At 42.8% G+C, this 27,618-nt stretch overlaps 1 protein-coding gene across 4 annotated transcripts in view; it reads left to right on the top strand.

Moving 5' to 3' along the window:
* Positions 1 to 27,618, top strand: part of robo1 (roundabout, axon guidance receptor, homolog 1 (Drosophila)) — a 217,054-nt gene that overhangs the window by 65,322 nt on the left and 124,114 nt on the right. Inside the window, exon 3 of one of the 4 annotated variants that reach the window (XM_076734888.1) lies at positions 11,548 to 11,637. The exons of 2 other annotated variants lie outside the window; for them this stretch is intronic. In XM_076734888.1, coding sequence (XP_076591003.1) covers positions 11,548 to 11,637 — 90 coding nt within the window. Of the gene's footprint in view, positions 1 to 11,547; positions 11,638 to 25,245; positions 26,024 to 27,618 lie in introns of those variants that run through there. One more of the 4 variants, XM_076734892.1, reaches the window with a different exon arrangement.

The following is a 27,618-nucleotide window of genomic DNA, read 5'->3' as shown; positions in this document are numbered from 1 at the left end:
TGGTGATTATCTAGAGCGGCATACATTCGATCATTTGGATAATTATGTCACCACATTGTTGTATGTACGTTCTTAATTTTGCAAACATTTTGGAAACAGTCTAGTCAGCATTGAGACTTCTGCACTGTTGCAGGAGAAAAGAGAAGCAGCACAGAAATAGTCCCACACCGCATGAAGGCAGTATTGGACATATTACCGCCAGATGTCTGACACCGTGGCATTCGTTTCCCCCTCTGCAGCCCTCTTGAATGCATGAATGTAACAAAATGTTGTTAGCGTCTTGTATGATTTACAATGCTGTGGATTTGCTGCAATAAAGCAGGAACAGTTCTATTCTGCTTTGTACTCACTGCAACCACGTATTACATTCTCAGCTTTCAAGGACAGAATGACGAGTTTCTTTGGAATAAAAGTGCACTCGATTTTTTTTTTTTTTTTTTTTTTTATGTGTCCAAGCTTAACGCAAACAGATGGTAATGTAATACCCTGCACTGTAGCACATCAGTCCATAACCTAGCTGCAATCCAGAAAGTCACCTGCCACTAATAAATCTGGCTGATTTTGTGTGGGTGAAGGGGTGACAGAAGGGAGGGCTGTATGAGGCCTCGACAGGAGGTGTGGAGAGTTGCACTTTGTCTTTTGTTGCATTTCTTGCCTTTTCGGGATTTACGATCCGCCTCTCACGGCCTCTGGCTTCAGCATTCCCGTGTGTCATGTGACACCACTGCTTTGTTGCGAGCAAAAATCATCATGTCCAAGAAGCCCGTTGCAGGGTTTGTTGGACAATCATAGCTTTTCAAAAATAAATAATATTCTATTATTTCCTTGCTAATATGAGCAGCTGCATCTATATTTCAGGGCTTGCTGATTTAAGAGGAAACATCAAAGGAAATGTTTAATTTCCCATGAAGATGATCAAGACAGCTGTGTGACACAGTGAGAGAATAATAGCAAACAGCAGCTGATGCAACTGCATTTTGAATAATTGTGGCAGTCGGGAGCATGCTAAGATAACAAACAAGACATTATATGGTCCCATATGAGGCTCCTCTTGATGTCATTTCCATATGAATTATGGGCATGGAGATCACAGCTGGTATGCAGCCATTTCCATATACAAGTGCATATGACTCATTCTGCAGTCTATGTGGTGTACACAGAGTACTCTTCATAAAAGTAGACTCATTTATCTTACATTGATAATTATCATAATATAAGATATATAAAGTGGAAGGTCAGTAGATGTGTTGAAATGTATATGACAAGATTTTTGTACTGACATGAATTAGAGCAAATGCGTAATGAAATATTCAGAATTGTTTTATAACCTATAATTATGTCGTCATCTGAACACCCCCGGCAGGATATTAGGTTGAAACAAGCTTTGATTTAGTGAAGTGACAGTTGGAAGGATTGCATGGAAAGACTTTGTTTCAGAGGTGTGTTTGAGGTCACGTTGTCTGCAGCCATGCACAGTGTTGTTCATAAAAGACTTTTCTTACCTTTGAGAGGTGGTTGGATTGATATCTTTTTCTAAAATCCACTGGACATTTTTAAAAAAAGACACTTGACTGCTTTACAAGTGTTTCTATGAATACCACAGGGGAAAAATGTACTGCTGAAGCTGTCAGAGAAAGCAGACGGTGAGTTCTCACATTGTAAATCGTGATCCAGCCTTCATCCTGAAGAATTTTGACTCAGAACTTGCCTTAGGTGATGCAGCCTACATGTCCTTCATCCTGAGCCCCTTTTTCACTCGCCAGCCTAATGAATTTCTTTTCTGTATACGTTAACACATCATTTGTCTTTCTTTTAACACAACTATCCTGCCAATGCCAAAGGCGTTCTTTTAACAACAGACAAGACCATGAATGGGTCTAATCTCAGCTGGCTTACCAACAACTTCTCTTACATTCCTCTGCAGTGACTCAGTGGATGTCTGAAACACTGATCTCTGGGTTTTCTGGACTGAAAATGCTATCACAGATTGTGCATGACTGTTTGGCACACTTGAGAAGTGTCAGAGTGGTCCAAGTGTCACATAGACCACAATCAAAGGCATGCCACCGGCTTGCTGACATTTCATCCTTGTTCCCAGCTGTAAACTAATGTAACTCAGAACAACAGAAGACGAGCGATGTTTGTCATGTTAGCCTGCAGATTTGGACTGTCTTCACGGTCCCCGTGCGGTCTCACAAACTACTTTGCACATCTGTGGACATGTAGCAAAGAGCACTAAGATCCTGGCTCTGTCTCTGCTACCTAAGCTGCCAGTATTGATCTGGCTGTCTACTGAGATTGTTAGCTTTCTCTTCAGGAGTGCGCAGAAACTGGCTGCATGCCTGCAATGTTCTCACCACACATCTTCTCAGGGCCTCATTTCCATCTCCTCTAATCAGAACTAGACATATTGAGAGCATAAGTTGGTTTATCTGCACTCTCTCATTGGACTGTGAATAGTTGGTGTGTGCTCCAGTAAATTAGCATACACATGTTCCTCCCTGACAAGCACCAGTCCGTGGTGGAATGAGAGTGTGTGTGTCTGTGTGTGTGTGTGTGTCGGCGCAGGGAGAGAGAGGCTGGGAAAGGGAGATAGCGCCTGCTGTTTGTTCAATTTGCTTGACTTCAGATCAGATGGTGACTGAACTGTGACACAGGCAATCACAGAAAAATGAACATAATCATTCCCTTGAAGTCATGACTGAACTGCTGTGTGCAGAGTGCCCAGTGTGCATGTTTCTAAACAACAACCAGAGAAGAGCTGTGGAGCAAGTGTGTATTAGTTTTCACAGTTTGAGCCCTAACTTCAGGCTCCCCCAATAGAAGTACTCCAATATATGAATCTGACAAGAAACCTGTCATAAGTTAGCTCTATATTTTTGGCTCTTTGGATGGAAATGTCTATTAGACACAACTGTGAAACTCTGGATGATCACAGAGAATAAATCCTTCTGACTTTGATGAACACCCGACTTTTCATCTAGCACCACCGCGAGGTTGTGACTCAGAGTGAAGAGCCTCTGTAATGACAGGATGTCATGAAATTTGGTACAGACATTCAGGTTCCTCTCAGGATAAATTGTAGTAACTTTGGTGACTTTTCAACTGTTATTTTGTCTAATACTTTGATTTATGACTATATACCTGCAGAACTAATGACTTTCCCATGAGCCTCTGCTTTGCTTTGTGTTTAAATGTCATCCTGCAAACACAGTAAAAACAGTATACCTGTTAGCATTTTCATTTTGAGCATGTTAGTAAGTGCAGCCTCACCGAGCAGCCGACATGCTGTAGATTTGTTGTCTTTGTTGAATGTCATGTTGATTCATGATTAAAGGTGCATTTTGTGAGACTTGAGGACAAAGACAACATCTACCACAATGAAGTGACATCTAATGTGTGCTGAATTTAGAGCTGAGTCCATGTGATTTAAAGCCTTCAATGTCCAGGAATTGCCTTTGTCATCCACATTACTTTTAGACACTTTTTATTCTGTCAAAGTTCTTTTATTGGTATTTTTAGATTTTTAAAGTTTTTGTAGTATTTCTGTGGCTCATGTTTTATGTAAAAAAAATTGGAAAAGGCATAATGAAAATATTTCCTAATATAAATACTGTATGTTTTGCACATTTAAATATTAGAACCATATATAGAGATGATCTCTCTTAAAAAATAAGAGCCTAGAAATAAAGAAAATGTGCAAATAAATATATGGACGTATTCACCAGAAGCTCCATTGTCTACTGTGTGTGTGTGTTTTCAAAGAACAGGTTAGGAAAAAGCCATAATATGCAGCAGTAATTGTTTGCTTGTGTGAGGCAATAACTTCCAAACCAAGGTGCATTTAGTGTTTGCTCATTTGTTTTGACCATAACACAGCTTGAGAGAAGAAAGAGATTAATAGGTGTGCCTTGTGTGAACTGAAAGGCGCGTGTCATCACATCAAAGACTGAAGGCTATGCATCACTGGTGGATCTTTTCCCTCTCTGGATGTCTAATTAAAAACTTGTGGAATTCCCCTTGGCTCACATTAATGGCACAAACAGCCTCGAGGCATTTGCCAGGCACTTTGTCAGTCACTGAGGGCACAGGTGAACAAAATATGTTTTCCTAGGATGGCGAAGTCAAGTCACGTTTTCCATCCAATCATAGCGGACAAACGTTTTTGATGTCGAACCCTTTAACGACCGTCATAACCCTAACCTCCCTTGGGTTTGATGTCAAGAGCGTTTGCTGGCTTTGATTGGATGTGCAACGTTTTGCACTTTATGACTTGACTTCAAAATCCTGGAAAAAAAAAAAAAGAAAACCCAATCGAGCTGAGGATGATAAACAACTATATTTACGTCTTAACCAGGACAGTTAGATTTTTAAAAACATCAAAACAATGTCACAAACAAGTCTTGGAGTCACGAGTCAAGCGGTTATGGTGACATTTGGTGGCTGAAAACAGTTACCACTACTTTGGAATACATCTCATTTAAATATAAAAGCTCAAGCGAAGTTTGCCTTGTGCATGGAAAGTCAGACTTTGTCAATGGAGCAGCTCCAGAAAATGTCGCTGGGAGGGATGGCAGATTAGAGGCTCGGGTTTGGTCTCTAGGTTTGGGAAAGAATTGTTCACATTAACATATTGATGGAATTTTCAAAGATTATACAAAAAACATATGTGAATTCAGTTTGAGGGCTGTTTCCCTTGCCTTTGAATTTATGTGTGTGTGTGTGTGTGTGTGTGTGTGTGTGTGTGTGTGTGTGTGTGTGTTTAGGGCACATGTGCCTGATTAAGCGAATCAAAGAGCAGGGAAAGGTAGCATCATTGTGTGATGTGCCACAGCCTTGAAATGAGGTCTGAATTATCTGCTCCACAGCCCTCTAAACTCATTTGCCATAGTCATAATCTTCCAGTTCCTCTTATGTCTTATACATGGCGCTTTTTTCCCTCCTTTTATCTCTTGTCTTCTTTCTAATTGGGGTACAGAAGAGGGATTGTGATATTTATTCAGATGAAGGACAAGATAAATGAAGAGAAAACAAGTATAAACTGTCATTACTCAGTCAAATCAGCCCCAAATGTAAAGATGTCTCATATTATTTGAGTGGAGTGCAAGATGCAGTACTTTCAAAAAGCAGGTTTCACAGTGAGAAGTCTTAGAAGGTCACTTGTCTGCCGGCTGTGGTGGTGTGACTCATGAGCTGCAGACGCCAGATCAGACTGATCCACAACAAGCATTCAGAAGTTGTTCACCTTGGCTACAGCACTTTCAATCCTCGAGAGACCTCATTTTTCTCACCTAAGAGAGGCCTCTTGTGCTTTCTCTCCGTTCCTCTTCCTTGAATCTGTCTCTCTCTCTGGCCAGAAAAGAGTATCCCACCGTCATAAAGATGGACATCTGGGCTTTTGGCAGCTTGGAGGATGCTTGCCTCAGCTCCACCGGGATGTCAGAGCAAGTTCAGACTCCTTGCAGGCTTTGAACTTATTTGACATCAGTGTTGTCAAACAAAGCCAAGAAGCAAAGTTTCAAGAAGGAATAAGAATACATATTACGTAATGCTGAGGTGTGGGAACGAGATATCCGTGGAAGGCGATCCACAAAAAGCCCTTCTTTGAATTTAACACACTCACTCACCAGGGATTAAACAATCCCAACAGCAGCTGTGACGCTTACAGTGTGAGCTGCTAATGCACTGAACTTCTGTTTAATTGTTCAGTTCCAAGCAGACTTGCAGTCAAGTGACCATGCAATATTTAGCACCTCTCAATCCAATCAGCAGTATTTATCCTGGAACTGATCTCTCTGTTTTCCTTTTTGTGGTTGGTAGCTGATGCCCTCCAAGCAAATCTATCAGTCAGTGAATTAGCACATATTTCTTCCTTGACTTTTGCACTTTTATTTCACCACAATCAACCCATCGTGCGTGCAGAGATGAGTCACATTCCAGCTTTGAGGACTGACGTGCGTGCATTTACCGCAGGGTTTGTAACCAGCGAAACCGTGTTTGGGAGGAAACACAACGCACACAGTGTCGTGTAACTGTCAGCAGCAAAATCCTGCGTGCAGGCATTCATTCATAAACTGGCTCCAGAGTGGTTATCTGCTTGTCACTGTACTGATGCTTCCTCCAGCTGGTGCAATGAGCAGTGAAACTATGGCTGTCGGGACATCAGAGGGTTTAGTGGAAAGTATCTGCAAAGTCAGTTAACCTTTGCTGAAATTTACACTGCAGTTCACACATGGGAACTAATATACAGTAGTCCTCATTATTGCAGTTTGTCAGTATCATGGCTAGAATCTGAAATAGCTGTTGAAAACATTATGACAGCGTGTAAAGTTAATGTAAAGTTAAACTGGCGCTGGGACATAATCACATCTCTCCCCCTCTCGCTTTCTTTTCCATTCGTTCTTTCAGTAACACGTAAAAAAAAAAACATAAATTGTGTCTAGAATTTTCCAGCATGAAAGCCACACTCTCTCTTACAACATACTAATAATCAATCTTCATGTTTTAAATTGTTAATAAATTGTATAATAATCCTTTACAGCCAATTATAATGAGCACATGAAAAGAGCTATTTATTGCAGGTTATGAGTCGGGCTTGGCAGTGTAACCTAAAATATATACAGTAATGATACATATCATGGTGTATAAACTTTTCCCTCTGAAGTGATCTAGAATATGGTACACAACTCTGCCACAGTAATTATTTCATCTCTGCAGTTAAAGGTATCAATTAGCTATTAATATACTTTACAGTGGCTGCGGAGGCAGAGTTTCATACATAATGAAAGTTAACAGTCAATCTATATGTAGAGCTGAAGTGTGTGAGAGTGTGTGTCATTTGCTCCACTTTCTCACGACAGCTGCAGCACAACTTAACAATTTTTTATTCTTGCCTTCAATGAAAAGTTTGGGAACTACTTCACCTTCTTGCCAGATGAGAAGATCTGTAGAACTTTCATGCCTATACAGTAAAAGTTACAGCCAGCAGCCGGATAGCTTAGCTTAGCATAAAGACTGGAATCGGGGGGAAACCGCTAGCCTGGTTCTCTCTAAAGGTCCCAAAATCAGCACCTGTAAAGCTCACCAGTCAATATATTTTATCTCATTTGTTGAATGTGTATAAAAGCCAAAGTGTGAAAAAAAGACTATGGTCAACACAGGGGGGGTTATGTGCCAGCAGCAGTAACTTCCTGGGGTCTTATTGTGGCTATGAGCAGAGATTCCAGCTGCTAATAATCCGTAAGTAAGCGAATATGTGTATTTCCCATCTGTCTCAACAGTTTGGTTGGACACCACGTCTTCACTTAGATGTGGTGTGTGTAATGTCTAGGGAGGTAATGTATATATTATAGTTTCTTTTTAAAGCAATGCAAAGATTGTAAGTTGATGTTTGAGTTGTTCTTTGCTTGCTGGTAGACCGTCTCCTTATTCACACAGCATGTTATTCATCTCTGGACTTGAATCTCAAGGGCTTTGCGGTTAAATGTTTCCTGTAAAGTTTTTTTTTTTTTTTGAGAGAGAGAGAGAGAGAGAGAGCCTTAGTTATTTTAAGAGTTATAGACAAAAAAAAACGCTTTGACTTTGTCCTTTTCGTCTTCTCTGCAGCGGTGTGTGCTCACTGTGTGTATGTATTATCTCAAGGCCAGATTAAAACTCCATTAGTCATGCAGAAAACAAAGGAAGTGTAATCAAAATGGAAATTAGTGTAATGGTGCTGTGGAAACAGATGAAGCGGGCAGAATAGCTTCTGCTGAAAAACACTTTTTTTTTAAAGACTTTGCACCGTTTGTCTCCTTTTGTCTGTCTTCAGGAAAGGTGAAGACGATTGCATCCAGGTCAAAAATGATGAAGAGACTCTGAAAATGGTGCTGTTGGTCATATGTTCGGGAGCAGGGACCTCGTTTAAATGTTCAACTTGCACAATGAAGGCTACAAATAAAAGACAGGAAATCTGCGCTGCAATGAGCATTCTTGTTGGCTGTTCATATTTTCTCTCTGTCATCAGACAAAAAGTAAACAGATGTTAGGGGAGAGCGTTTTCCAAGAAACCAATTTAATCACTGAAATTGCTTGAGGTCATGCTGCAGAAACATGCCACCTCTCTAAACGGGGCGTGTGAAGGAACTTACAACTACAGCAAACAATCAGTCAGTCCTGTTAACAAGCCCCAGAGTCAGACACCCCGCACTCATCATTTTAAGCCCATCCATCATTTATACAGGCTGCCAGGGCCAGAGCGCCGCTGCCAATACATGACAAGATAACAATGAGACAACAGCAAGCTTCTCCAGCTTCTACATTCACATCTATTAAGAGCTTGCAGCATTTGTCAAACTAAACAGCCTCGGCTACAGGGGCAATAAGTTAGACATCAGGTTTATTGTCATGTCAGGTTGTGCAGGGCCTCAAGTGCTGATTGGGTCCACATCGCCTCAGTGTTGCAGCAGCTCAAGTCAAATCTAGTTCCAATAGACCTCATAATTTATGACTACAGTACAGAAACAGAGCCAAAAGCCTGCATGGGGCCCTGTGGATTCATCCATGAAGAAAAGCCTGCGACCCAGAAAAGAGGACATGTTTGAGGAGGGCTCGGGGCCAGGACCTAAAGAGTCCTTTTCCATACACATGTGCTGGCTTGGCTTGCCTTGGTTTGACTCGGTGTGTCAGCCCAGCATGGCAGCTTGCATCGCAGTTACAACAGAGCTACCCACCTCCAGGTGCGTCTCTAACTGATGCGCTTGTCCTGAGTCGATGATGTTTAAAAGCAACCCTCTCTTTAGCGCTCGTAACTATTGCACTATGCAGCAGTTGTTGGCGGCCAGCGACTTATCGTCATGGATTTTCAGGCTGTTGTTACGATTACTTGGCATCAGCTGCTGATTGCTTGAAAAACGGAGACGGGATGATTTAAACTGATGAAGAATCTGTTATGTCTGGCAACAGCAGCAAGGTTATTGAAGCATGTCACTGGATCATTCCTGGCTGATGATGAAGCCCATCTTACGTCACCGCAACCCACTTGGAGGCAGTTGGGAGTTCTTTGACCCGACTCGGCTCGCTTTTAAACTCTTAATGGAAACGCAAATCCACGTGGCATGGTTTGGCCAAAGGTGCCAATGGAAAAGCCCCAATAGTCTGGGGCCCAGGAGGAATGACTGAAGGGGTGGGGGGCCTTTGTCAGTTATCTGCACATGTGCCCCATTAATTAGTCGACTGGGGAGCAGGGGCTGGATGCATTATTGAGGGTAAAAGAGGCGCAGTGAGGTCTTGACTTTCTGTCCTGATCCCCCAGGGGTATCTGGGTACACCACCTGTTAATGACCTCTGAAGTGGCCTCTAATTAGACTTCTGGCTGTGGACCACCCAGGGATCAGACAGAGGTCCACATGAAGACATAAAGAGAATATATAATACACAATGCAAATACATCAAATACACTTTGTCTGGAATTGTATCTTAATAGTTACATAAACTAAATTGTTCTATTAGTTTGAGGAAATGATCTGAACTCAAAGTCCACTTCCTGGCTCTGTCAGGACCACATCTTGTTGATGTAGACAATGAAGACCATCTCTATGACAACTAATGAAAACAGCTCAGAGGATGTGCTGAACACGCCAGTAAGCTGTCCAGTGGAAACCATGCATTTCAAAATTTGGCAATTTTTAATTTTTCAGATAAGCTGAAGGATTAATGTAAATCTTGCGCTAAATTACCATTTAAATACTCAGTTCGGGTAGCTCAAAAATTAATGACACAAAGCTGAAAACAAGGCTGTTTTTCTTACCTCATGAAAGCTAATTATCAGGAGAAGAACTTTCCTTCTCCATTCATAGGCTTAATATTTATTTAGTGTTTCTATGAGACTATTACGTCCAGTCAATCAGTGTGTCCAACTATTGTTTAAACACTGGACGACATCAGTCAGCTTTTGTGTTTGAGTTGGATTGTACATGCTTGTCAGTGGTAGCATATAAAAGACTCCTTGTTTTTGAACATATGTGTATTTTGATCCTTGCTCCAGCCTTTAATTGTTGTCAGTGCCAAACTGTTTTTGCAGATGTTGCATTTGGGTTTAATTTGTCTGCTTTAAACAGACTGAAAACACATATGACATATGACTGGTGCCGTGACATCTGTGTTCCTTCACGTCCATTACGTTCTCATCTCATGTGTTACGTGTTTCATTGCATTCGTTCGTGTGCATGACTGAGTAACCTGCGTGGTCGCTTGCTGCTTGTGTGACTCAGAGACTCTGCTCTCCTGTAGTGTTGTCAGTCAGATGCTGCTGTTTGGATAAACAGACAAGCACAGTAGTGCCAGATAATAGGCTGTGCCCAGCATGAGGCCCTTTAACTGTCACATTAAGTGCAACACTACAGGAGCAGTGGGGGGGCATGATCACTGAATTTTGAATGTCTTTTTTGTGTTTACTCTTATAAATAAGCCTTAAAACTGTTGTAAAGTGGGGTTTGGGGGTTTGGAAAGTCTGCGTAGATGTGCGCTGTCAGTTCTCTAATGGTGGGAGGGGCAAATGAAATGACCGGTCACCCTCGTCTTCACACTCTGGTGATCTAAAGTACTCTCCAGTGAACGATTCTGTCTGCCCGTCTGCTATTTATCAGAAGTGATGCCAGATCTCATTGAGGAAGCAGATACTTCCGACAGACTGCCACTCAGTTAGCTAAAGGGGTTGGATGCTCTTTGATTAAGATTCCTCTCACCCCCTCACCCCGACCACCCGGCCCAAATTAACCCCTTGTCAGTGGGCCACAAAGAGAATGGGCATGGCTGAGTCTGATTTATTTCACACAGAGCCATCATAAGGGCACAGTTGGGCTCCTGATTCCCCCGTAAGCCATATACACCCCGGCCCTCTTGGCCTCTCTTTTACTCGCCTCCCCCCACTGTCCCGCCCACACACCTCCTGTCGCACACGCTCAACCTGTCACTCTAAAGAAGACACAGGCACAAAGACGGGCCCGAATCAAAAGGAGCTGATTAGCAATTAATGGCGCATCATTGTATTTGCATCAGGAGTGTGTGCACGGTGTGTGTGCATGCAGAGTGGCGTTGTCAATCATGCAGAGTGTGCCCTGGCCCTCCCTCCTCTGTCCTGCCCATGTGCTCCCTTAGGGGTGCAGCCACTTATGGCTATTGATACGGGAGATGACTCTGTTTTACACCCACAGACTTACACTCAAGCCCAGCACAGGACAACAGAACAACCTCCCGCTGAGCCTGCATCAACACATCGCTCTGATGGATCTATAACAAACGGCTGATTGACTATCATTTTGTTTCCCTTAGACACACTTGGATTACTCACAACTGTTGTGATTGTGGATGTTTGATTGTTTACTGCAATGTGGGTGTTTGGATTCTGCAGACGGAGGCAGAGTTTACAAGGATGGAGGGCGACACTTCTTTGTGTGTTCGCTCTCTGCTTGTGTCAAGGATGCGGAGGGCTAGAGGTTTGGACCGTGGGTGGGGAAACTTGGCAGAATGCGTCTGGGTTCTCAGTCCCTGTGGTGTTATTGTTGACAGAGACGGGAGTCGCTCAGGAAGGGGCCAGCGAAGGGGCAACACCAGCTCCCACCACCGAACAGGAGGATGACAACTCTTTGGGCTACACAGGTACTGCTGCTGCTTTCCCATGATTCTTAATGTGTCCTTGCGTACGTACATGCATACATACATAACACCTGGGAAACGTCAAGTTGCTCCTAGATGAAGAAATGAATTTGGGTTACATTAAAGCAATCTTCTTGCACTGAATCAAGACATGGATAAACTTTGTTAACTGATCATGAGAAACTTCATTTCACATGTAATCAGGAAGCATGTGTTTTCTATCACACTAGATATACAAACCTGTTACTGGGTATACACACTATATATATGTATATATGTAGATTATATACTTTATCGAGAATCGTAATCAAAAGGATTACAGAATGCACTTGGGGGAGCCCTTTTTCAAACAGAAATTCTCCCACAGTTGAAAAGTCTTTGGACAGAGTAAATAAGCTTTCCACATGTCTCCATGGCAAATATATTCAAACATGTTCTTCATGTTGTGGCTGCTGCAAAGAGTTTCTTAGTTTTGAGCGCTGAAAGAGGAGAACTGTGGAGAAAGGAGGCACACAGCATCACCTCATGTGCACCAGTTCATGTAGTTGGCATTGCCCCAGACCACAGGGCTCTGTAGAGAAATGAGGACCCGTAAACGGGGTCTTCACCTGAGGGACTGACTTGCACACACAAAGGATTCAAGTCTGGAGAAAATTAGTGATGACGCACGTGTTTTGGTTGGGTTTTTTGAGGGGCTCGTCCCCCAGAGTGAAGGTAAAAGTGCTCTCAGTGTGCCGTCCCAGTGAGGACCTCCCTCGCTGATTTACTGGACCTCACACAGCTTCAGGAAGAAGGAAGTCCAAATGAATTGTCACGACTGTATTGTTGTTCATCACTGTGTGCAGAAGCTCGCCAGCTCTAGATTTTATTTTGCTTGAAATTCAGACAACAACCAATAAAACCAGACAATTATCATCAGTGGCATGCTGCGCCTTTTATCAGGGATGCCAAGATATTTCAAAAGTTTGAGCCCAAACAACATTAGTACAGGAATCCTTCAATTTAGAGTTTAGCATGTGGTCCAAGTTCCCAGTTTTCAACAGACTCGGCCTGCTTGTGAGGGTTTAAGGAGGAAAATCATGTCATACCTGCCTCGCTGCATTTGGGTTCATCTTTAGAGTGATAAATCCGTCCGGTGGACACTGCCAGGAGTTCATCTTTAATCTGGCCATTTAATCCCATCTGTGCATGAAAATGAAGGAAATTGATCTGGCCCAGTCAGTGAATTGGAAATGAGACTAATGTGCCCTAATACCTCAGTCTGCCGCTGATAGAACAAAGTGGGCGGCTGCCAAAGACTCCATTTTCAGGGAGCGTGACCGGATGGAACGTGAGGATAATCTTGACAGCTGCCAGTTTGGAGTGCACTTTGAAGCGTTACAGTGAAGAATCTTTTAGGTGTTTAATGGCCCTGTGATCTCAGTGAACAGAAACTGGTTCATTGATTTATACGTAAACTTGTTCACCCGGTCTCACTCCTTCACATGACCTTGAGGAAGAAGGGCAGCATGTCCTTGTCGTCTGTCCACCATGGCCTCTTGTTGTGCTTATTTTACTCTGGAATAATGAGTGCATCAGTGCATGCATCAGTGTGACGAATACTGTAACCTGACCCATTTTTTCCCTCATATAAAACTAAAAACAGCTGGCACAGTGCAAGGCAATGACACGGTAATGTCTTGTATGGTAGCCACCTGGGATTAATACAGCCTACTGTGAATTTTATAAGGAACCACATGCTGATCTGAAGTTCGCAATACATTAAAAGTGTTTTTTATTGGTCCCCCAAGACATTGACTCTCAGCCAGCTCTAAATTGTTTCCCGATATCAAAGAGCTTTGCACAGAACTTCACATTCATAATAAATGAGGCTGACCTGTGTGAAGGCAGTGGATTAGAGAGGCATACTAAAACTCTCACATTTACACTTTGCTAGCCGCCGCTTGGCAGGCCGACACACACGGAGGAGACAGGTCTTTGGTTCTTCTGCCTCGACATGAAAGGCTGAGCGTGACTTCAGAGAGCACATCAGCGCTCATATCCTCCCCCTCTGCTGACAGCTACCCCTGCGTTTGTCACAGATCACAAAGGATGGCAACTTCAGAGAGCTGCTCTATTTGTCAGGTTATGGAAATAAAGATAGGGAGGGAGTGAGGGAATCGAAGGTTGCCACACTGTCAACACCTGATTGACTGCAGAATAGAGGGGTCCAGGATACTGTAATACCCTATTGTCATCTTATCTCAAAGCGCTATCCCTGATTGTCGACAAATCTGTCCACTGTATCGACGGACATGCATATGGGTCATGTTAGAGCAAAGTCAATTATAAGTGAGAGCTGTGGAGTCAAGGTTAATATTGCAGAACAATCACAGAGGTGGCTCAGTAGCTTAGAAATATCCATCAACACACTGTAAGATGCAAGCTGTTTTTCCACATTTCTTTGCTGAAAAAATGAACTCTGATAAAGATGAAGACAGTTTATGTATGATTTTGGTAAGCTGCTCACACAGGACTCAGAGCACTTGAACCTAATTTATACTTCAGCGAAAAAGTGCTTGTCAACATGTTGCAGGACATAAATGATGCAGCACTGTATCTCAAAGGCAGTTTTGATGTTGTTCACTTTTTTGTAATATCACATACTGCATTTTTTGGAAAGCCCTGTGAAAGTACAGAGCATAACAGCAAGTACCAAAAACATCCACCAGACTAGTGCAAGTACCAACAGTCAACATGCTCTTTGGGGTTTATAATGACATCACAACAGTTCTGTTAAAGATGGGGATCCTTCTTCATCCACTTTTCAAAATATCCAACATTTAAGCATGCTGGCAGTTCTCAAACGATATAAACAATCGTCAGTTGAGCTTGACCTCTGGCTGCCATAGTGAGAACACATGCCCTCACCGAGCTATGAATTCAAAGTGTTGTGTGACACGGTTCTGTCAGCTGACACTTTGTCACATGACACATTTTCACTCAAGTATACATTAGCCTTAAGCCTTATTTATGCTTCAGTAAGAATGTGTCATCCAATATGCCACAAAATTCAATATACAAAGCCAGTTGTGAGTGTTACTTTTTGTAAGGTCGCAGCTGTGGTTAAATGTGGCATTCTTTATGGAGAAAAGCTTGGGGAGAATAGAGGGATGGCGCCGAAGCATCCTGCAGAAAAGAACAAATACTGAAGCGATACGTAAACAGATGGATTTGCTGACACTTTCTCATGAACTCTGTGAGTAATTAAAAATGCTTCTAGATTTGCTCAATATGTACATTTTGCATTGGAAATATTGCAGAAGCACCGTGATAGTGGGTGGAGACCAGGCGCCTGTTTTCCTCTTATTGATGCAGCGGTGGAGCACTCTGTGTCTGAATACATGCCACTGACAGCTTTACCATGAGAGAGATCGAGAGCTCTACTCTATATTCGTCCTTTGCTCTCATTACTGGGCTGTAGCGCCGGCCTTGAGTCCACACCCTGAAAACCAATTTCCTTGACAGCGTCACCCTCACATATATTACCCAAGAGTCACCACAGCATCAGCGTGTCACGTCTCTATGACATTCACCTGCGTTCATCAGCCTTAGTGCCATGGTAATCATGATACAGGAAGCAGAGAGAGCGCTACACACTCAGGTAGCTGTACTCTTGCATATTATTCCCAGTACAGCACACTCATTTCCTACCAATGCAACAATAGAGAAAGATCCCTGGCCACGCTTGGAAGAGCAATTCACTTGAGGTATAATTGGTTATAACCATGCACTAATGTCCTACACGCAGCTTCCCAACAGCCTCTGTGCTGCTGAGGCCAGTAAAGGTTTTTTTGTTCCCCATCCAATATCTTTTCATCTCCCTCATCCGCACAGCTTAGTGTAGCAATGTCCCTGGAAATGAGTCTATTAGCCGTTCTTCTCAGGAAAGAAAGAGGAGTAATGTGGTCAAGAGGCACTGGAGTGGGGGTAAGATTTGAGATGGGAGTTAGCACAAGTGCGCAGGGGTCGAAAGCACAAAGACTATGAGGTGAGAATCAAATTAGAATATTCAGATTCACGTTTCTAGTGTCCTCATGATAATTGCGAAGAAGATTGGATAGGGTTTTGCTAAGCGCTAATAATCAGCGGCTCCTGCCCCGTCAAACACACTTAATTTCTTAGTGAAAGGATAATAAGTGTTTTCTTAGGATATAAATGGGTCACATTCTTCACCATCTCAACGGGGAGGAGGAAATGCTGTGGCTCCAGAGCCAGACACCCACAGTATGCTGCTTGTAACACATTTAAGAAATAATGATTTGGAGTTGCATAGATCGCTTGTTTTCAAAAATAGATTCTGATGATCTGCTCGCATTTCAAAGCACTTTGTTGTACCTGTCATGAAGTGCTCAAGAGTAGCTACATTCCATAAAGCAACAACAGTGTCCATACCAGGCCCTCCGTGTCCAGCTTTTTTACACGTCTATGGTCACAAACTAGTGCGTTCCATATCATCTGAGCTTAACAGCATTATTTGCCAAGAGAAGTCACAACTGCTCTGTGAAGTACAGCAAGGAGGGAACAGTAAAACACCATCTGAGACTGATATGATGTTAGTCGTATGTAGCAGCTGTGGCTTCATGCTGGGCAAGCACAAGGCGTGCTTCATGAAGTCCAAGTCACTGTCGAATTTTAGCCACAGCTTCATCAGAGTTTGTCATTTTTGCAGAGGAGAGTCAGGAGTGTTAAGTGCATAATCGAATCACTTCAAGTGTGAAGTGCTCCAAAGGCCTGTTTCCCAGTCCTCTATTTTCAAAGTACCAGTAGACACAGGGCTGCACTCCACCAGTCTTAGAGGTATCCATCGCAGATTGTATTTGACTGATTTGAGTGTATACTGTTTATACAGTCCTGATCATTTACGTGTTGCATTGTTTACAGTACTTTTAAACACACATCCATGGATTTAATTTTGCTGGTAATATAAAGTACTTTGACAGCTACGGTACATCCCTTGTAAAGCTTTTTTAAACAACTCACCCTAAGCAGCGTCTCAGCTTTGTTGCTCAGCCATCTTTGTGAGCAAACACATAAGGAGTGCTTCTCCACCTCACTAACAGCCCGTCAAGTCCTCCCTGCAGAAATGACTCCAATAACTGTCTGCCGTGACTGGCAGCTTGATGGTCTGTTAAATCATTGCTGGTTTTATTAGTGGAGATATGATTCATGCATAGTCATGTTGCACATGAAGTATTAAGCTTGTGTCTTGGAGGCTCTGTGGAGACTCAGCAGTGTGACTGCGTCTCAGCAGGGCTCAGCGTCTGTGTGAGGGAGCAGAATATCATGAGATGGGGGGTGCAGCAGGCTGTAAATCTGAGCAGCACCTGCTCCCTGGACTCTGGCGCGTGGTGTGAGGTCAGCAGCGCCAAATATCCCATCGATCATATTTATTACATTCATCACAGTGCTAGTTTGTTTTGGCAGCTGATAGCAGCAGAGGAGAGAGAACGAAAGAATAGGCTTTTTATTTGAGGGACGGGGAATTCTTGGAGCATGAGCAGTGTCTTTGCATTTTTCTCTGCTCGGGGTCTTCAGAGAGAGATCAGTCACTGCTGTTGGCTCTAAGTCCCCATTGAAACCACAACTTCTGCAGAATGATATTTTAAGTATAGTTCTGGAAAGTTTCTGAGAGAAATAACTTTGAGAAAAAAAAAATATTAATGTCCCATCAGTTCTCAGCTCTGTGGGAGTTTGGGTTTGCAGTTGAGGTTTGTTAGAATATTGAAAGAACAACTCGTGTTTTTATTATTTGATTCATTTCTTTTCAGGAATATGAAATAAAACATGTAGGAAACCAAGTCATTTGAATTTGAAATGTTTATCTAACCCATAAAACCTTCAGAAAGTATTTCAAATTGGACGCTAACTGACTTTTTAGCCACAGAAGCAGTGTGGCTCCTGAGATGGCAAAATCGGTCATTCGGTCCACCAGTTTGGCCCAGACTGAAATATCTCAACAGCTACTGGAAGGATTGCCATGAAATTGTGTGTAGATATTCATGGATCCTAGAGAATGAAGCCTACTGACTTCTGTGGTCTTCTGACTTTTCCTCCACAGTGACTGGAATGAACTGCTTTTCTAAAGCACTTTTCTAGTCTTAGCGCTTTACAACATGAGCCAGCATTCACCCATTCACACACACACATTCATGCACTGGTGGCAAGCTGCCACCTGCTCATCGCGAATAAAATAACCATTCACAGATGTGGACGACCGCTCCACCACCTGAGCCACAGCAGGTTGCAGGTAGACTTTCTGATTTTGAGTGATCTGACCACATTAATTCCCCTCAGGATGAATTTTAAATTAGTCCGTGATCCCTTAACTTTTCATCTTTTGCCATTATCAGGTCAAATTTTGAATTCATTCTTTGGTTTACGACCAAATACCTTGAAAACTAAGGACATCTCAATCAGCCTCAGCTGTTAGCGTTGTCTTTGTGAGCATGTTAGCATGATGATGTTAGCATTTAGCTCAAAGCACCAAAAACGCAGCCTTGTAGAGATGCTGGTGTGGCAGGAGACTCTGAGCATTATTAATAATGTGCAGTGGTCTTAAAATGCAAAGTGTGATTTCCGTGAAAGGCGAATCGGCTTTGGACAAACTGATCTGAACACACACAAGCGCGACAATTTGTGAATATTTGATCAACAATTTAACTCTTCTTCCTTTAGTCTGGAGTCTGAGAACTTGACATTTGTTTCAGTTGTATAGTTTCACACTGGTGACAATGTCCTGAATGTGTAAGTGGTTCTCTTTAATGGGACACTAAAATGGCCGTCTCGTCTGTCACTGATCGAGGAGCCTTTTCAAAGCTTTACAACTGAAGCTCACATACAGCATATAATGCAGCTGCCTTGTATGACTTTAAAATAATTAAGAGATCTGAGCAGGAACTGATGGTGTTTTCAGTTAAACAATGGTCAGCATGTTGCTGTGCTCTTGGTCAGGATCTTGCCTTGTATCCTGCTGCCGTGTGATTGGCCGAGGTCCAGCAGTGATAAGAACAAAGGAATCTCTTGGCTCAGTTACCCTGAGCCCCACTGTCGCTTATTAAAGCTCTCCTGTCTCTAAACCAATTAAGTCAATTAAGCATGAAACACAATGCGGCTTGTTTCTGCCTTTATGCATTTCTGTGAGGGAAGGAGTGAGACGCAGGTCACCCAACAAATGAGAGGAAGAGCAATTCAAGGACAGTCAGAGATGCTTTAATATTGTCTAATTGTGATTAAATCTTCTTGTTACGCTTGTGCAGCCACACATGGAAATGCACAAATTGAATACCGTAGCGCTGAAGTGCAGTAATCTTAGTGTTGAATGCTTGTTACGAGCACAATAAACTTCAGACCTTTCCATATGGACCATCATCTCACAGGAGGAGAGTCTGAGCACAAGCAACGCATAAACGTTTTTTTCTGACAACTGAAGTGTAGAATATTCAACTTCCTGAACGTCTGCTGCTGCAAATATCCCAGCGTCTGACTGTATTTTGATGTTGCTGCCAGTATGTTATGTGATAGCTGGGTTATTTTAATCAGCCTCCACAGGCCATGTCGAAGCTGACGCTAAACAGATGCTAATGTGAGGCCCATTAAAAGACACAGGGAAAGAGGGATTCAGTGTGCGCAGGCAAGCGGAAAAGCAACAGCCTGTTTATCGCCTCATTCTGCTTTGTGCTGCAAACCTCGTCGCGGCATCCTGTGAAGCTTCCCCCTCTTTCTTTCTCCTCAGTGTCTGCCCCCCCCTCCTCGCCTCACATTTCTTGCAGCAGCGTCATGCATGGGGGCATTCCTTGAACAGAAACAGATTTGTTTAGTTCTCCGTCATTTTCTTTCACTGGACCCCTGTCTTTTTTTTATCAGGTCTGAAAGCTGAACAGAGAGGCTATAGTGAGAAGAAGAATGTTCTCACTCTTCTGTTTATGTTTTGTTTCTTCTTCTTTGCATCCTACTTGCTTTGTGTCGCCTATCCCTTTCTGTACTCTCTGGCAAACTCTCAATATAATAGTGACAAGAGACATTTTTAGTCTTGTCCAGTTTTTGAAAGACTTTTTGGCTTGTTTCTGGGGTTCATTTCAGTGGGCTAATTGTGTTTATTCTGGGATTGAGCCCAGAATTATACATTCTTGGCCTTTTGTGGAGAGCTGAAGGGCCAGAATATTGTCCACAGTGGACAGGCAGGGGAAATGGCCTGACAATCACTGAGATTTCTGTCGTAGATGTTCCAGAAATATGACAAGGCTGCACTTAGTGCTTCACTTTCAGTCTGTGCTGATATGTGTCAAGGTCTATGGTTGGTTTTACTCTGACAGGCCAGCTGTGATTCGAATTTAACTCCTCAGCCTTTAACTAGATTGAAGACAAGTGTCAAATACTGATGGCATGTTCATTACCCTTAAACTCATATTCATTAACCTCAACTATGTTTTTCATATTTTTCAAGTCAAACAGATTTCTTATGATGGCAGGAGCTGGTGCAGTTGGCTGTGGCACGGTTTGTGCTTCTGAAGCCTCACCACTCGGCCAATCAGAAATGATTTGTTGCCTCTTTTAGCAGTGACACAGTAACACCAATATGACCTAACTTCCTCAGGAGTTCAGGTCATCTCTCCTCTCCACCTTCACATCACATCTCGTCTCTCACCCCTTCCTTTCGGACGTTGTTGGTCCCATGCTAACCATCTGTCATGCCACCTGAAAATCATCTCATTCTCAAGAGCACCATGACAGAGCAGGAGGACTTCTCCTCCTCGCACGCCCACTGCATGACAAAGCAGCCTCCATTTAACATGATATATCCTGCAGATTCCCCTCGACCACACATATCCATCATGCAACAGTTAGTTCTTGCAGGAAGTTTTGGAAATAAGAGATTTCCATATGTTGCGAGAGGCTGGATAAATGTTGGCTCTGTGTTGTAAATGCAATTCCATGTGTTTACACTCCTCTATTTTAAGCCTTTGGTCCTCCATCGAGGTTCGTGAGGACTCAGTTTTAAAATGAAAAAGGCAGAGTTTTGTACAGATTTCTATTCCACACAGCTTCAGATCTGGTCATGAGCATAAAACAGCCCTGAGAGTCTTGCCCTTTCTTGTCAGAGGACATCGCTCTCCTGACTGGTTCACTCATCCTAGATACTGCTTCTGATTTGTGATGGGCTACTTGTTTAACTGGATCACAGCCCAAAACCTGAAACAGGACAGAGCTACCCTGCAGCTGTTTACTGATTGTCTTGGAAAACGTTAAAGGAGCTCAATCAAAGGCAGTCCCTTTACTTCATGTTATTTGTGTTTATCTTTTCAAAACACCTTGGAGACGTGCTGCCCACTGCCAACTCACAGAGACTACAAATATGAATTGCTGTCTTATAAAAAGAAAAGCAGCACAATGAATAAATAAAAGGATGGCTCCTCAAGGACAAGACACGAATGATAAAAGGCTGAAGTGAATGTGAGGCAAGTGAAGTATGGTAACCATCCAGCTAAAGTGCCTGTGAAGGGAGCTCAAACATACTGTACCTGACTGCCACATTCTGTCCAAGGTGACTCTACTGCAACTTTGACAAGTTTCTGTTTACTTCCTAACATATTCAGGAGGTAGAACTTAAGCCTGTGGAGTGTGAAATTCCAAAATGCGCCACTTTTTTCTGAGGATAGAGAAGTGTTCTTACTTTTCTGTCCATTGGGAAAGAGTGTTTTGTTTGCCTCTCAACAGGGAGCATCTTTTCAAAGAGGAAAGGTTTTGTTTTATGCCATCTTGTTTGGTACGCTGGTGAGATGGGAATGAAAGCCATTAAATAGTCTTAGTTAGGGAAAAGGGAATGCGGGCTCCTTCGCTTTACCCCGCCCGTGTGTCACCCCGTCACCTCTGTGCTGAGGGGGCCTAGGTTTTGTGAGGAGTCCAGCACAGCTGAAAGGGGACACAGCATGCAGCCTACAGGGACCCCCGTCCTGCTGCATGCATAGAAACATCATAAGAAAAGACGGAACGTCCACAAACTCCTTTTGAATATTAAAAGGAGAATTATCAGAGATCAAAACGCCGGGAAGATGAGAGACAGTCTCGCCATTGAGCGATTAGATGGCGAGATGGAGAGGGGAGTGAACTTCACCATGCACATTGTATACAGAGCTGCCCTCATTAAGATCCCATCGTACTCTGGGGGGAAACATTGTCACTGGATTTAGGAGACTGGCCAAGACTGCAGGGGTTTATGTATTTGGCAGATCTCAAGAGAAGCAGCATGAAGGACTCATGGTGGGAAGTGCGGCGATGTTTGCAGTTTGTTTCTGTTTTTGAACATTTTCACGAGGATCTTTGGACTGATATTTTATTATTTACCACTTTTCAAGGAATGCCAATCTGCAGCCACTGAACTAGAGAGTTTGTATGTTAGTTACATGCACATCTGCTGGCCCTGGGTCGTCCACACACATCAACATGCAGATTGCGTGTTTGCTGGTGCTGCTGTTTGCCATGCTGGTCATGCTGGGAGTTCCTAAAGACCATAAGGGTCCTCACCGGGCCCATCGCCTCTCTGGGTTACCGAAGTCTCACTGGTGCAAACGGCTGCCGAATAATTTTGGACTTCACCAAAACCATCAGACTCTGAGGCACTCCCACAATAAACCGCACAAATGTAACCACGTCTCTCACAGTAAGTACAAAAAGTGCTATATTGCGTAAGTGTCATCCAAAAATAATGACTCATCAAGTCTTTGACATGCAAAGTTGTTTTGGTTCTCTTGAGTGGTTATTAAAGCGTATTAAAGCCTTGGAGCACTTTGCAGTCCAGGGAAGTTTTTTTCGTCCTTTTGTACCCTGTGTATTCTTGGCTGTGGTGTTAAAAGCTCGCCGCTATCTCCAATGCCATCACAGCTCTGACAATATGTCATTTTTCCTGCCTCTGCTGGTCTGATCAAGGTTGCAAGGGAGGGGAGAAAGAGGACAGCGAAGCCTCCCTGTTCATGGAGCTCAGTCGTCCTAACTTGCACATTCTGTGGGATTTTTTTCCTTTTTTGTCAACCATAGAGGGAGGATGAAACCGAACCTGAATACAAAATGGTTTGATGCAACATTAAACTAGGAAAATGTGGTGACACAGGTGGGGCCATGTGCAGAGTTCAATGAGTAGCTTGAGCATGTGTATCCTTTTTAGGGTGGGATGGTCTTTGAAATCGAACAGTGGAACATGAGAACAATTTCCTGATATCTGTCTCTTTTTATTTTTTTTCCACATTCTTTTCCTACTATTCTATTATTTGCACGTAATGTGGAAAAAACAGATGAGAGCTCTGCAAGTGATCTGTGGTAACAGTGACTGTTTTGTGCGACACTGTTTCATTTTTGCATTTTTTCTTTGCTGTGCTACATCAAAAATTTGAAATCCTCACATCCTCTTGTAACAATTAGCCTTCCCAGACTACCTCCTCTCCCGGTGGGTCTAAATGAGGACTTTGCTGATAATTGCTTCTATGTTACAGTTCCCCCGCTGCTGGCAAGAGGAAATTTTACTGTTCAATTCATGGTATTCAGCTGAACAGCCACTTTACAGATCCGGGGCTGTAAAAGCTTTCAGGAAAACAGGGCACATGAGGGCTGAGTGGGAATGGAGTGCGTAAAACCGTAATATAATGCACACATGGGTGAATGAGAAATAAAAACATGCTCAGAGGTGAGAGACAGACTTTTGTCTCAATATGTCAGCCGAGTAGCTGTCAGCATCATGAAAGGTCATCATGAAGTGACCTTTGTACAGAGACGTGCAAAGGTCACTGAAAAGGTAGGAAAATTCAGATTGCTTAAAATAGATTTAAGCATATTTTTTGGAGCAAACAGCAGGGTGATATTATTTCTATTCGTATGATTATTAATGTTGATCTTTTCGTTTGTAGAATAACTTCCTTTCTTCCTTATTTGTTAAAGACTAAATTTATATGTTTACTGTCCAATGTGCTACCTGGAGTGTTGCTGCAGTCCTGCTGAAAAAGATGTGCTCATGAGGGCTGTTTAGACAGTTTATTTCCCTCTGATGAGGATGCATACTGTATTGAAACATTAGTCCTTGCACCCAATGAAAATGAATTAAAGAAAGCGCGTGCTCAAGTTTGAGAAAGTGGATTGGAATGAATTCAGCACAGATTAGTTCGACTCCTTATTTCAGTCAGTGTAAATTAGTGCTGCGACAGAATAAATATGATGATTCTCCACTGTTCAGCCGACAACACTGAACCATCACTAAAGTATTTTGACACACTTTGAAAACCTCTGGGCTTGAAGGCTAATGTGTCACTAACACTCCGTAGCTGTCAAACCTTATGCAGTTCCCCCTGATGGAAACGGGTCCTCTCAGTTCAGACAGTCTTCACTGGAGGGCGCTGTTTGGTAACAAATGCTCAGTCAGACGCTTTGAGCTGAGCTGAACTGTGGACGTAAAAGTCTTTCAGCTGTTCTTTTTAGTCATTCAAGTTTTCCCCAAACTTCAGCTCTTTTAATGCAAGGTACCTTGCACACTTATAAATTATACTCGTCAGATCTAAAAGAGGTGCTCTGTGTCTAAAGTTAGTGGTGATCAGGGGTTCAAAGAAATGGCAGGAGGCTATAGGATGAATTTATCACAGCACTGCAGAGAAAGCTGGGCTCATTGAAGTCAGAACTGGGGAAAAAAGAGATGAGAAACACATTTTTATGTGGGTAAGTCCCGAGTTTATGTCACATCGGGGAAAATGTTAAATTAGGAACATGGATCAGCAGATAAATTGTCAAACCAGATTTGACTTAACCATATGTAGTCATGGAGCACTGACTGCATAACTCTAGGTTGTTTTCTTTGGATTTCTATTTGCATATAATGCATTATATATATTATATTATAGGCTTATACGAGGTTTGCTGTTTTTTGCTGTTATGAATTCTCAGTCTAATACGGGCTATAAAGAGTTGCATGTAGTCTAGAGGAGGAGGGTTTTACATGTATCACAAAGTGTGTGGAATGAAAATGGTACACCTTCACAATACCTCATGTTTGTCTAGTTTGATGATTTTTGTCCTGTAATACATTTCAGAATGATAAAAATATGACTTAATAGCACATCTAGTTTGTAATACTGAAATATTAATGGAGTATGAAACCACGGCAGACAAAATAAAACCTCCAATAGCCTATTTTTAACCATTATATAATAACTACTGAGTTCCGAAAACATAGTGTAAGTCCCTGCAGGAATATCACTGGAATAGGCTGTTACATTTGTTTTTAGCCATGAACCGCACAAAGAATAAAACCAACATGTCTGAATAGTTTTAGAAGGTTTCTCTTATTATTGGCCACAGTTCGAGAAAATCCAGCACAGGCTGCCAGTGCGCGCTGTGGAGCTGCGCCGCGCGGTGGGATCCAGGCGGGAAGAGGTTAAATTTCTTCTCTGGGAAACATTGTCGGGTCTATGGTGGGGGTAGGAACTCGCATACCAATTGACGAGGCGCTGCGCTTTCCTTGAATGAAATGCTGGGAATATGAGCCCGTATTTGCCCCCTCTCGCCTGAGGTTCGGGGTCTGCGCGGATCAGTCGGAGTCGCGGCAGAGGAGCACCGGCGGAAAAGTGATGGAAAAGTTGCGCTGATCTTGCGTCTGGATCCGGCGGATGAGGGAGGACAGGACTAAGTCGCAAAGTTTCCGATCTCAAGTGACAGATTCAAAGCTGAACTGAAATAATGTGACTGCTGGGACAGAGCCTCTCAGCGTGGACTACAACGAGCTCTCGCGTTATTTTTCCTCACTTTTCTCCCAACTTTAAGTCACAGTGGATTTGTTATTTTGTCGCTCTTTTTTTATTATTTTGCACAAAGGAGCTGAATGATTTGAATGAGATCGGCTGGCTGGTGTGAGCGCACAGCAGCAACGGGATGAATGCAAGGAAAGGATAGAGCTCAACCACTTCTCTGCTCAGTTTGAACACATGCGATCATCCAGTTCAGCTGAACTACTGGAACAGAGCATGTGTTGAAATTGCGTGCTGTTTGGAACTGTTTTACATTATTTTTTTCCATCTTTTGAACCCTTCTTCTCATCCATTACAAGAAGCCAAAGCAAGCTCTTGATAAACTGCTTTTGGACTGTTATGACATTTTGGGTTTTAGTGACTCACAAACCAAAATCTGGGTGTTACATTTTCAAACTCTGGATTCTAAGATTTTGTTTTTGCAGTTTGACATGAAGGAGCGGATGCCTACATTGCTTTCTGAATAATTTGGATTACTCAAGAACATTTCTCATAAGAGAGACGTTGAATTATGTCTCCAACTTCTATTGGATTTGTATTTCTGTTAGGAATTCTCCATGTGTGCTCAGGTAAGTCTGCTATTCAGCAGTCGTCTGTGAGCCGTGACCTTTCATTTGAGCTTCAAAAGTTGAATTTGGAAAGAAAGAAAAGTCAGAGAAGAAAATTTCCAATTTATCTCTTTAATCATTTGTGAAGCTACAGGGCTTATGCAGTTATTCAGTCGGACTACAGTGCATTTGAAATCATATCAAAATGTAGATGCTTTCTCAGTGAAAAATGGGTGCTGCAAGGCAAATGTAGACCCAAACTTTCCCATCTTAAAAAAAAGACTTTCTGAACATTGAGCCAGTGTGTTTTAGGCCTTGGTCTGATCTGTGTCAGAGGCTCCTCTCTCCTCATTTTGCTTTGAAGATCATTCAACAACACACAACAGTGAAATGTTCCTCTCTTGACCAAAAACTCTCAGGGTTTTCTAACTTTTAAGAGCTGAGCACACATAAAGTGCTGAATCCATGTGGGATGAGTGTAGAGAGAGAGAGCAGCTATCATCCTTCATGCGGACAGCAGGAGCCCCCATGGACACCATGTTTCCATGTATGTCGCAGTTCTGCTCATGAACGGCTCTTATTGCTGAGTGCAACATTTTTGTTCATGTTTTTGAAATGAAAATCTGCAGCACCTCTAATGGCTTCCCCCATGTTGTTTTTCACTGTTAGTCTTGTTTTAATTGAGCTTTTCAGCCATTTCTGCATTTGTGTGGAGCTAAAACAGCTTGTTTTCAGTCGCTTTTGTCTTCTTGTGTTCTTCTTTATTATCTTACTCTTTATTCCTCCTCACCCATCTCGTGGATGTCTCTATAGAGTCCCTGCACCATTATAGCAGGGGTTTTCCAGGTCAGTGGCTTCTGAGTTATGAGGAAGCAAATGCCTGCCACCCTATTATGAGACATTAGGAAAAGTGCATCTTAAATGGAAGCTAGCGGAGCGTTTTACACCAAATCTGTTTGAAAGAAAGAAATGTTTGAGACCAACATTTACAAGGTAGAACATTTACTTTAAATATAATCCTAACAAATCTACTGTACCAGAGTAAAAGCAGTGATGTCCAGGCCCTCTTCTACTCCAACACACCTACATTATATAATTACCTCAGTAACAGTGTCATTGTTTTCAAGTTTAAAGCTGAAAAGCCATCAAGGCCTGCCTGTCTAAACTCTTGGACTGGTCCAAAATCTGTTTTCAGATGTCCCGATAAGCAAAGTCTTTCTGCAGGAGTGTAAATGCTCGGGATCTCAATCACGCTCAGACTGAAAGGTCTTAATTCTGTGTCTGGTGGCCGCGTTCATCCCGTCCTGAGTCGATGTCTTTGTGCAGAGTTTCATCATCCACATTCAAATGTTAATCGTGCTTCCTGATTGGTTTCCTGAATTGGGCCTTTGTTTTCTGTAGAGAGGCAGAGGTGCTGCGATGGGAAAAGCCTGTGACACCGCAGCCGTTTTGAGGAAACGCTGTAGCACCTAAACAGGAAGTAGGGTCAGAGGTGAGCGTTTAGACCTGGGTGGTGGCTCCATCTGCTCCACCCTCGGCCAGATCCTGAGCCTGGGCTGAGCCGCTAATGGTCCTGTCCTGTGAGAAAGACTGGCAGACACAAGGGTTTCCAATTA

The sequence above is a fragment of the Chaetodon auriga genome, chromosome 7 (genome assembly GCF_051107435.1).
Source record: "Chaetodon auriga isolate fChaAug3 chromosome 7, fChaAug3.hap1, whole genome shotgun sequence".
Classification (NCBI taxonomy): Eukaryota; Metazoa; Chordata; class Actinopteri; order Chaetodontiformes; family Chaetodontidae; genus Chaetodon; species Chaetodon auriga.
Note: the sequence above shows the minus strand (reverse complement) of the source record. Positions and strands in the feature narration are given on the sequence as shown.